The sequence below is a fragment of the Candoia aspera genome, chromosome 1 (genome assembly GCF_035149785.1).
Source record: "Candoia aspera isolate rCanAsp1 chromosome 1, rCanAsp1.hap2, whole genome shotgun sequence".
Classification (NCBI taxonomy): Eukaryota; Metazoa; Chordata; class Lepidosauria; order Squamata; family Boidae; genus Candoia; species Candoia aspera.
In genome coordinates, this window is record NC_086153.1 from 336,049,003 (window position 1) to 336,061,271 (window position 12,269).

General features: G+C 45.0%; 1 protein-coding gene across 5 annotated transcripts in view; it reads right to left on the bottom strand.

Annotated features, from left to right (window-relative positions):
* Nucleotides 1-4,947, bottom strand: part of PIP5K1C (phosphatidylinositol-4-phosphate 5-kinase type 1 gamma) — a 51,060-nt gene extending 46,113 nt beyond the window's left edge. For 3 of the 5 annotated variants that reach the window (XM_063290877.1, XM_063290874.1, XM_063290873.1), the window contains exon 1: nt 4,717-4,947. In XM_063290877.1, coding sequence (XP_063146947.1) covers nt 4,717-4,834 — 118 coding nt within the window. In that variant the 5' untranslated portion in view covers nt 4,835-4,947. The remainder of the gene's footprint in view (nt 1-4,716) is intronic. The other 2 variants (XM_063290876.1, XM_063290875.1) reach the window with 1 other exon arrangement.
* Between the last annotated feature and the right edge of the window lie 7,322 nt (nt 4,948-12,269).

Genomic DNA, 12,269 nt, shown 5'->3' on the forward strand with positions numbered 1-12,269 from the left:
TTCTCTCTCCACAACACACACACGCCCAACATTGCTTAAGCACCTTCCAGAAGAAAGGGAACAAAATCAGCCATTCTAAAACAGGCTTTCTCACAAAAAGGCTGAAGCAGCCTGATCACCAGATTTACAGAATTTGTGGCGATGAAACTTGTGCTTGTAGCTCTTTATATAATTATATGGGTTTTTTTTTAATTCTTACGTAGGCAATCCAAATTATGCACAGAAAGAAAACCAAACAAAACCCCCCAACTGTCCCCCAAAACAAACAGGAATCAGCACATATGCATGGAGGCTGATAAATTGTTTCCATCTCTCATTTCATGTAAATGTTTTCTATTTTTATAACATTCTGACTCTGTAAGGTTGGGGGAAAAACAAAAAATGTGCAAGGTATAGGAGGCTAGTCTACTTTTCAGATAATCAGGCAAGGATGGAGAATGTGGTCCATCATCTGATTTTACCAGGCACTGCCCATGCACTGCAGGGACTAGCTCTGCAAATCATAAGGACTAGAATCTTATTTTAAAAACAAAAACAAAAAAAGGAAATGTCCAAGAAATGGAATTAGCTGTTGGGTGAATTGTAGCCTTAATGGCCACTAAAAGAATCAGATGTTAACAAGAGCCAGAATCCTGTGGGGAACTGGAATATCAGGATAAATATTTGGTTATCAATTCAAGTAGGCCCCAAACAGTAACATGTTGAAAACCAGGCCGATCAAGCTCTGAGCTTCCTTCTAAGGAAGTCTTATTAGTGTCTTTCCACAAGTTAATAGCTTGCAAAACATTTTACTCTCTGAAGCCTAGGATTTTTTTCAAGCTAGAAATGGAATGGGCCAGTGAAAGAGACACCGAATATTATTTTTCTCCTTTGCCAATCCATTGCATTTCTGATGGGGCTCCTCCTGCAACCAAAATAGGCTGGTAAAGGAGAAACAGTGTGCCAAGATGACTGAGGTTTTATAATATGGCATTTAAGAACCCGTTACAATCCAGCCACAATAATATGGTTCAGCCACGCTCTCATTTCTTCGCATACTGATAAGATTTTTAAAATCCCTTCTAGTAATGCGCCTGCCACAAAGGATTTAAGAGACGTAGCACCAACATCCTGTGCCCCGTCCAGTACCCCCACTCTTCAGGTTGTGGCCAAGCCAATGGCAACCCACTTTGACCACTGCTTGGGAAAGGGAGGGGAGAACTGTATGCAAAAAGTGAGCTTGTCAATTCTGTCTTGTGCCTTGTATTCTGGAATCCACATCAAGAGCAATTACTGTTTGCTCTGGCTCTTTAAACTCTGCTCCCAGCCATATTAAATATTTATGAGACAAATATGCAAAGTGCAACAAGCTTTACAGCCCCTGGAAAAAGACATCTGAGACAACTTAAGACCATGCAGCAATTATGTTGATGTTGTTTGTAAAAAGTGCTTTCAAACCTACCTGTCATTTATTTATTTATTTATTTGTGTGTGCGTGCGTGTGTGTGCGTTTGTATATAAAAGACACACATGTTTATCCAGTTTATGATGAGGTTCACACATTGCCTTAAGTTGGACACACACAACACAGTAAGCCATGAAGTCTGATTTACAATAACAACGTCACAATTGTTAAAATAACCACATCAGGGTTCATACTCCAGACTAAATCCACTAGTGGTGTATTAGTCTGCTGTGGGGAGATGCAGGTGTGAATCCACCCTTGACTATGGAAGCTTACTGGAAGATTTGGGGCAGTCATTCTCTCTCGGCCTACCTCACAGGCCCATGGCTATGGGGGAAAACAAGAGAAGGCGTACTATATATGCCACCTTGAGCTCTGGAATGCGAAGTTGAGATATAAATCTCACAAATAAATAAACCAGAACAAAACAAACCACATTATGGCTTAGTATTATGTGTGAACCCTAGTTTATGACTGGGGATATTAAGCATAACCTACACGTGCAGACAGGACCATTACAAGTCCTACAACACAGGCAGAATATTCAGAGTCATGCCTCATTACCCAAAATTCAATGTTGGCTTTAACACTTTTGGCCCTGAATCTTTAAGATTAGAGTAATGAAGACATTCCTGAATGCAGATAGGAGTCTGGCAACATATACACAAATTAACCCATGTAGAATAAATGGCAACTCTTGGTACTGTTATCACCAGGAGCACACTGTGAACCCCAGCTTCACCCACACGCACACATGCATTGAAAGGGGGTGGGGGGAGAACAACAATTTATCCAGGCTCATTATCACATGCTGGTTAAGGGGCACAGCAAATGACTCATGTTAAAGAAGGGTAAGTTTTAATCTTTACACACTATTTTTAATTGTGGGAGGGGGATGCAATTTCCATTACCATTGACAGTATTCTGAAGTAGATGCATTGCTGCAACAGAAGAATGATTAAAATTACTTTTCCTTCCAACAAAGACTTTCTTTTTTAAATAGCAAGTTTAAAAAATAAAGTCACTGACTTTGGTTGAGCTGAAGTTTAATAAGATTAAATTAGCTAGAAAGCAAAAGATACTTGATTTTAAGTAACCTGTATGCTGAAATATGCACCATATCTAATTCTAGTGTGGAAGGATGAGAACATCCCCTGGGGGAGGTGAAGAAAGAACAAGCCGTGTTCTCAATTTTAAAAATAAAGTCTAAAAAGATGTAGTGGGAGAAGCACCCTTTGGAAGCTATGGTGAAAGATCCTATTTAAGCTCTTAAAGAACTGAGACAAAGCAGGGTTTTTTTTAGAAGGGGGGTGAAGAATAAAGCCCAAAGTTATTTAATATGTGAGGGTCAGGGTGATGATGAGACTCTGAATTATGTCCAGATTATGTCTGGATTATGTTATATTCCTTTCATACTATTAAGGGTGTCCTGTCTATCTTCCCCCAAGCAATACTACCTGAAGCTGACCAATTTTCTCCCTTCTGCCTCCGCCCTGATGGCATAGCTGTCCTCAACTCATAAAATTGCAGAGTAAGCCCCCTTTCCAATGATCCATACAACCTCCATCTCCCAGTAGAATTTCACCACTCCCACCTCCTCCTTTATCCCTCCTTCTCTAAAGTTCTCTCTCCCAAGACTGCCAAGATTTCTCCCCTCCCCACTACATTTTCTGTCTTTCACCTGCTTCCAAGACTTTTGTTAGCTCTCCCAAGGCACCCATTATTTAGTATTTATTGTAAATCCCAAATCACTTCTCCAGTCCCACACCTTTGCTTCACTTTTCTCTAATTCTCCCCATGTCTGGGTTCTCCCCCACTTTTTCAACCTCTCCTTAAACTCCCTGATTTCTGCCAAACAAGTCTTAAAAATTCCCCACCCAGCTTCTCCCTGGCAAATCCGCTCGCTGCATCTCACTGTACATTTCCTCCCAATAACTTCTTATTAAAATACATCAGCAGCATTACACTCAAAATATCCTCAGTGTCTCCCTCCTGATTTTTTTCCATTCCACACCCTATTATCTCATCCAATATACACTTATGTGCCATAAATCTATATTATCCCTATATGCTCCTCTCTGGTCACTATACTACTGTTTCCCTAAACTACTAATGCTAATTACATTGATGGTTGATAATAATGATGTTAGTAATATGCATAACGCAGCAACTCCTCCTAGACCCCCAATGCATCAAAAATGTTTTTCCTCAAAATAACAATAGAAAATCTGCACTTTTATTACCCCTTCCTGGATTTGCACCAAAATCCATTATTGTGTCCCAATCCACACATTTTAATGTGCAACCTCCACACCAGCAAGTCCCTAGATTTTGTACTGATGAACACTGATACTATTGCTCACAACCCCACAATTATTTTTCATCCTCCCAGCATCTCCGCCAAACAAGTACTGTTCCTGATGTTAAATGTTCTGATGTGAATGTTAACAGTATTAATAATACTGTTGGGTGGTTGGTTGAATAACTAATGGCCCAACAGTAACCTGCATCAATAAATGCCATCATATTATTAAATAATGTTTAGGATTCCCCCTCCCCAAGATATCCAAACTACCATTCCTGCAGCAGTCTCATACTAACACCAAGAAAAGCAGGGCTACCGTTAAATCTTCACTTGCAATACAAGTCACACTGTTTATCATTATCGACAACCCAGTCTCCCCGCACCACCATTCAGTAGTTATTACTACCGATAAACCCGAACTGTATCTTCAATGCCTATGCGGACAACAGCCCAAGATCCAGACTCTCTTTCCCCCAACAATATTCAATACTAGCCGTCGACCTAGTCCTGGTCTCCCTCAGTAACAGGAGTGACAAACCAGGATTGGCCTTAAGAGCCCCGTGATTCCGCCTCCCCCTCCCCAGACACGGTTTTGGACTCATGATTATAACTGAAGGGTTAGATCGGATAAAATAAGACAGGAAACGACTGGCATCCCTCCTCACGTTCAGCCGCAGCCGCCAAGGGCTGCTGTACTCCCACTCCGCCAGGCATCCTCGGATGCGCTTCGTCCCCGGGGGGGGAAAAGCAGCCTGGACCGGCAGGGTGACCAGGCGGGGCGGGCAGCCGAGCGCATCGCGGGCAGAAGGGACGGTCGTCCCCCCCACACGAAGCGGGGCCCGGGCGATGAAGGACGAGCCCCCTCCCCTGTTCGCGTGAGGATGCGACCCCGGGGCCCCCCTCCTCAGGACCGGCCACCCGCCGGACCGGGGCGGCGGGGATGATGGGGCCGCCTCCCTCCCTTCACCTCCTGCCGCCGCGGGGTCCGGCGGCGCTCCCCAGCCGCCCGCCTCGGGGGTGACGGCTCCGGCTCCCGCTTCGGCCCCTCCAGTGGAGCCCGCCTCGTCGGACGCCTCCAGGTCCATAGCTGGCGGAGGCCCGGCCCTCGCCTCGCCTCAGCCGCGACTTGCCGCCGCCGCCGCCGCTTCGGCTAAGCAGAAGGAGAAGGAGAGACCGGGCGGGAGACAACTCAGCGGCAGCGCGCACGCGCCAGCTCGGAGGCCGGGCCACAAAGTCGGAGGGCCAGCGCGCCCCACGAGAGGAGGTTTTTACTGTTCGGCCATCACCTCTACGCTGGCTTCCGGCCTGACTTTGGAATGTTCGCAAGGCTGGGGGGACGCTCTGGGAAGCTGGCGCGTTTCTATTGCGTGTAAGCCGGTGGCGGGGGAGTGTGGGGTGTGGATTTGCTTTCGGGGAGGAGGGTCCGGGCTTGCGGAGAGTCCAGAGTGTTGGAGGTCCCAGCAAATCAGCATACCTCATTAGCATGTGGATGAATTCTTTCTAGGATGCAATTCTCTATGTGCTTCTGGAGGAGGCCTCCCACATTCCTTAGTTTTACCATCTTCTACCATCAGAGGAGGAAGCTGTAAGACAGAGTGGTTGTGGATTAACGGCTCCTCGGAATCTGGGACATTGTCATCTTTGGCTCTGGATGGGATTGCACTGCCCCAGACAGACCTGGTGCATAACTTGGGGATCCTCCTAGACTCACAATTCCTGCTCGAAGAGCAGGTGGCAGTTGTGGCCAGGAAGGGCTTTGCTCAACTTCGTGTGGTGTGTCAGTTACGCCCCTTCCTGGAGCGAGAGGCCCTTTAAACTCACACTCTGGTCATCTCCCATATAGACTACTACAACGTGCTCTACATGGGGCTACCCTTGAAGAGTATCTGGAAGCTACAGCTGGTCCAGAACACAGTCAGTCACGTGGGCAATCTTAAGTGCCCCAAGATTAGCACATGTTAACATCTTTTGTCCTGACTTAAGCAAAAAAACCACTCTGATATGAGGAGATTGTCTCTAGTGTTTATTAACCGCTATAGTAGACAGAAAATGGGAAACCCAGACAGATAAACCCCAAAACTGAAGGTGGGTCTGCTCTGAGTTTTTTTGAAGGACAGTTCAAAGCCTCTAAACTACGCATGCGTTTTCCCCCCTGGATAGGGGACCCCTCCTACTCACCATCCGTACTCATAACACCTTTGCTATGTGAGCTGCGCTGGATCCCAGTTTGCTTCTGGGTCCAATTCAAGGTGTTGGTTATCACTTTTAAAGCCCTACATGGCATGGGGCCAGGTTACCTGAGGGACCGTCTCATCCCCATCTCGTCAACCCATCCCACCTGATCATGCAGAGAGGGCATGTTACAGACCCCTTCTGTAAAAGAATACCATCTAGCGGGGCCCAGGAAGCAGGCGTTCTCTGCAGTAACTCCTGCCCTCTGGAACATTCTTCCTCCAGAGGTGAGACAAGCCCCCTGTCTCCTGGACTTCTGCAAAAAACTAAAAACCTGGTTCTGTCACCATGCCTGGAGCAGGAAGGGGGACAGTCATTCATGGGGATGGCTAGAGCCCTAGAATGGCTCTTATACTCACAGACTGAGATACAATCTTTAGCTATCTAGATTTTATCATATTTTATATTTTTATTGTCTATTTATATTTATAGTATTTATGATATTGCATTTTAAACTTTGTTTTTGTTGTAAACCGCCCAGAGTCCCTCCTTTGGGAGGGAGATGGGCGGTGAAAAAATTCAATAAATAAATAAAACAAGGAAGCATGCTGCTGCTGCTCCTTCCATCTGGGGGCCATGCATGGGCCTAGAGTCAGGAGGTTCCCCCTTCCTTCATGCAGCCTTTAGCAGCAATAAGGGCTAAGGGTTAATTCAGTTTAGGGAAAGAAAGAAAGAAGAACAAGAATAATTCTTCCTGAATGAATATAACTGGACCAAATAAATGAGTAAGATTTTTTTTTTGCTTACTTTTGAACCTACTTTGTCTAAGTGTGTAATTCTTTATGCTTGGGTGGGCAAATGTGTGAGATCAATAACCTGTATTTCTCTAACGTGCTCATTAATGCTATTTTGGATAATATTCTTTTCTGTGCACGTCTTTTTTGCTGTATTAAGCTCTGCTCCATTCAGTGGTCCTAGCTGTCCACTAATGGCTCCACAGAGTGGGGGAAACGCTGCATTTTTCTCCCAAAGGAAGAAACTTCCATCTGCAAGCATGTGTGCAGTGCTACCGTTTAATCATGATTCGTGGTATAAGCCACAGTGGGCTGGTTTCGCTAATAGCTATGAATCATGGTCTACAGCAAATGCGAAATTAAACAAATCGCCTGATGGCTTAGCAGGATGTTCAAGCGAGGATCATATTGAAACTGCAGTATCTATCCTTACACTGTTTCAACTTCCCCTGTTTACTGGGGCTATTTCTTGAAAATAAAGCTAGAAATCAGACAGCGCTATCTTAGATCTGTCAGTTCAGAGCAAATATTTGTTATTTGTTTATGCTTTTTAAAAAAACGAGTTGGAAAAGTTGGAGGAGGAGAACAGGGTTAATCTATGGTGACAAAAAATCAGGAGGAGCCTGGTAAAAAAGGTAAAGGTTTCCCTTGACGTAAAGTCCAGTCGTGTCCGACTCTAGGGGGCGGTGCTCATCTCCGTTTCAAAGCCTTGGAGCCGGCGTTGTCCATAGGACACTTCCGGGTCATGTGGCCAGCATGACTCACGGAACGCCGTTACCTTCCCGCCGAAGCGGTACCAATTAATCTACTCACATTTGCATGTTTTCGAACTGCTTGGTGTGCAGAAGCTGGGACGAGCAACGGGAGCTCACCCCGCCGCGCGGTTTCGAACCGCCGACCTTCCGATCGGCAGCTCAGCGGTTTAACCCGCAGCGCCACCGCGTCCCTGCACAGGAGCCTGGTAGCAGCTTATTTATCAAAAGTATATACTGCTCAGAGTCTTTGGGAATCAGGCAGTAAATACATTAAACAAACATAAATATCGGAGTCCTCTTGATTTTTTGCCACCATAGACTAACATGGTGTTCCCCTTACAACTCAGAACACTCAGTTCTATCTTGGCAAACCAGGAACTGTGCCCAGGATTATTTATTTTTATTGATAATTCAAAATTCCAGGGCTGCTTGCTTGTTGACCACTCTGGGCAGCTGATAAGGATTTGTGGTAGAAAAAATAAATGTAGCAAATAAAACAGAGGCTGCACCCTTTTTCCTCCCTGTCTTTTGGACATGACCAGAGTCAAATCCAGCTCTTCTCTTTGCTAATCCTATCAGACCAAATTGACTCCCTGCCCCAGACAAAGCCCCCTTGCAATCCCATTTAAACCAAATAATAGAAGCCTCCTCACCAGCTCACTGCAAGAGCCTGTTTAAGTTAAGTTAAGGCATCAGGCTAGAAACCAGGAGGCCGTGAGTTCTAGCCCTGCCTTAGGCACAAAGCCAGCGGGGTGACCTTGGGCCAGTCACACCCACTTAGCCCTAGGAAGCAAGCAATGGCAAACCACTTCTGAAAAACCCTGCCAGGAAAACTGCAGGGACTTGCCAGGCAGTCACCAGGAATCAACAACAACTCAGCACACAAGCTGAGAGTCCCCAACTTCCATCCTCAATCAGGGACATGCCCCCATTATCTCAAGTTCCATCTCCCTTAACAAGGATCTTCCCTAGCTCTGCTGCCCTCCTATTGAAAGGCCCATTTTTGCCTAACAATAGAAATACCCCAGGTATTCTCACTGGAAAGAATGTCAAAAATGTATAATGGGACCTCAAATATTTGTTGGAAATGTGAACAACAAGAAGGGACTTTTTATCATCTTTGGCAGACATAAAAAAGCTAAAAAAAAATTGGACTCAAATGCATATATTAATCCAGAAGATTTTAAAGATTAATATACAGTCAAAACCACAGACATTCCTTTTGGGACTTAAGGATAAACAATTGGAAAAATCATATGGAACTTTCTTTTTATATATGATAACTGCAGCAAGACTTTTATATGCTCAAAGGTGGAAAGACATGATCTTGCCTGTAATAGAAGAAGGGATGGTAAAGTTGATGCTGAGATGGCGAAGCTGACAGCTTTGGTTAGAGAAAAGACATTGACTAATTTTAGGATGAATTGGAAGCCCCTTTTGGGCTTTTTGAGTGAAACAGAAAAGAATGAAATTATGATATACAGATCTGATGAATAATAATACTAGTTGACAATAGAAAAAATGGATGTTATGTTGTAAACTTAGAGTAAGAGTTTAAGTTTTACTTAATATCTCTTGTAAAAGAAGTTGAGAGTTATTCCTTTTTCTCTTTCTCTTTTTTTTCTGCACTTCTCTTTCTCTTTATTAATTTCTGTTACATTTTATGTTTTAAAATTTAATTAAAAAAAATCTTTGCTTTCTTATTGCTCAGCTCCTTCTTTTTCGTAAAGCAGTCACCCAAGGGATCACTGCAATAAATGTGGTTCCTTCTTCTCAGTGTTATGCTCTGTAGTGCTGAATTTTCCACAACAGATTGAAAACAAAAACATTAAAACCACTAATAAAAGATCATTGCACCAGGCAAAGAAAAAACTCTTGGCCATTGACACAGAGATAAACATATTTACTTCAGAATAGTTCTAGAAAAAGCCAGGCTGGACATGGGGAGGGAGAGGCAATGGGGTGAAGAGATGCTGCTGCAGAGGATTTAATGCGACACACAACATATCCCTTTGTCTCCTGACTTTCAGCCTTCGTGAGCTTCACTAACCTTGCCTCCTGACAGTCCCCATCTAAATCTTTTAATAACCTTTTCTCCACCAGAAGAGAGAGAGCCATTTCATCACTCCTCAAAAAAAACTTGTCAGAGCACTTCAGCCCACTGACATCCCACATTGGATACATCAGCCTTGTCCACCAAATTGTTTCTCTCAAGATGCAGGATCACCTGGTGGCCTACTTTCCATTTCTATTCCCCCACAATATGAACATACGAAGTTTAAGGCTTGAATGTCCAAAGGCCCCTTCATCTGGGACTGTCCTTATCTGTTACCAATAGTATTTTCTCCAGTAGTTCTGGAAAGTTCTGTGTCCTGTTACTCTAGAGATACACTAAAAAGATATGGATAATGTGAATTCCTTTGTGGTGTTTGTGACTCTCTGTTTCTGGTTTGCCATGCCTTTTGCCCTGTTTCGGCAGCTGTTTTGGTGTTTGCTGATGCTTAATAAATATCAAGCTACATTTTTGCTAGCTGAACTGAGTGGTGTGGGTGCTTGCTCTGGTCTGGATATAGGAAATTGACTGGAGTGTGGTGGGTGCAAGACAAACTACTAACACCCCCAACCCCAAATTAGGATGAGTCAAAAGTAGGCTGACCATACGTACTGTTTTGAACAGGACCATCCCGTTTTTTTAACATTTCCCGACCGTCCTGTCGTTTTAATATAAATGTCAATTTTGTCCCTTTTTAAAAAAAAAACATTGGAGCCGTTATTGGGAAAAGCGGGAAAAAATTGAAATTGAAATTGAAAAGGAGGCTGACTTACCCGACCAGCAGAAAAGAAGCCAATTGGCTCTCAGGCCAAAACGGCGGGAAGAAAGTAAAATAAAAGGGCGTGCCAGAGAGGAACAAGTTGTCGAGGACAACCATTCACTAGACTCCTCTGTTCCTGTTCTTCTGCCCCAGCTCGCCACTGCCTTCAGCCCTCCTGCGCTTCTCCAGCCTGCTGCCACCTCCATTCCTGTCCTCCCATCCCAGCTCGCCGCCACCCTCAGCCCTCTTGCAACCTCTCCACCCAACGCCACCCCTGCACCAGCCTCTCCAGACCCAACCACTGCCGGACCTCCCCCTCTTGCACCTTCCCAGCAAAGACCAGCAAATGGATCTTAAAAACGCTTTAAAACCATTTTTATTGTCTTTTTCATGAATACGGAATATTACATAATATTACATAAATTTAACCCCATCCCATTTTGCCATCCCAATGTCCCATTTTTGTCTCGGGGAAATATGATCAGCCTATTCAAAAGCATCAGCACTACAATCACCATCATCCTAACCCTGCATAGCTAACGGCCAAAGAGGATGGAAGGTGGAGGTTGAGAGAGGTCTTTATAGTGCAGGTGTCAGATCCCCCCAATCAAAGGTTTTACAAAACCCCTTATCGGAGCATCTGCCATCATTTCCTTATCAAAGGAGTAGACTCCGTGTCGCCAGATGGGAGGGGGTGTGAAGTTGGAGTGCGAAGTGGTTTATTATGGCTATGGCGGACATCAAGGACACGGGGTTGAGATACACCAGGAACACCACCTGGATGGAAGGGGAGGTGACATGGTTTCATGGGAAAGGAGACTAATTAAGGGAATGTAGTTTTAAAGTTAGGTTTGAGCAGGAACTCTCCATTCGCAGCTTGCCTTCCGTACTGTTCACTATGCTTCATTAAAACAGTTGAAGGAATCCCAGCCTCCTGACTGTGATTGTGTGAATACTCAAATGATCAGGTGCTGACATTAAGATGCAAATCAATTTTTTTCAAAAACTCTGAGAAAGTAACTCAGCTGAGAGTTAACGAATCATGCCTAAACACGGAAAATCCCAGGCCAAGCAGCCATTGCCTTTACCATCATCGGAAAGGACAGTGCTGTATGCTAAAGTGGAAGAGGAGAAGGTTGAGACAGAAGAGAGCTCGGGGACCGGGGACAGCGAGTGTGAGATGGAACCCCAGCTCAACACTATGGAGTTGGAAAGTGCCCTCCTCTCCCTCAATTTCGTGAGAGAGGCTCAGACGCCAAGTGTGATCATAGAAGAACCACAGATAGGTCCTTCCCAGCCCGGTGCCAGGGAAGAAGAGGGAAGAGCCCCTCCACCCGTGGAGGCACAAGTAAGGGTGTGGAGTCCGGGGTCGCATGGGACTATATCAGACCACAACGGGACTCCGCAAGAAATGCGGGGCCTGGAGGCAAGGATGTCTGCTATGGAAGTGGTGTTGCAGCAAGTATCAAAAACCCTTGAGACCATGGTGTACCCCTTGGCAGAGATCTCAACTCAGCTATCCAGAGTGGCATTGCCAGACTCATGAGGAAGGCGACATACCCTAACCCCAACCCGGGATTTCGAATCCCCAGTGAGGCACCAACAGAGTGGAGGCCACCAGGAGAGCCAAGGCGAGTGGGGGAGAGCTGGACCCAGCGGAGCAACACCGGCTGCGACCCCGAAAGTCATACAAGTTAAGTTCGATGGCAATCCACGACAGTTGGCGTTCTTCTTGACCAATGTGTCCATATACATGAAGGATCAGTTTGGACTGATCACAAAAACCTCCAAGCTTTACAAACCCCCAGAAAATTGAATGGCAAACAAATTCGCTGGGCTCAATTTTTTAGCCGCTTTAATTTTACTCTGAATTTCCTCCCTGGGAAGAGGAACTTCCTTGCTGATGCACTTTCTTGCCTCCCACAATATCACACTGCCCAAACTGAAATTGTAGACATAGTTTTCTCTCAGAAACAGCTTGGAATG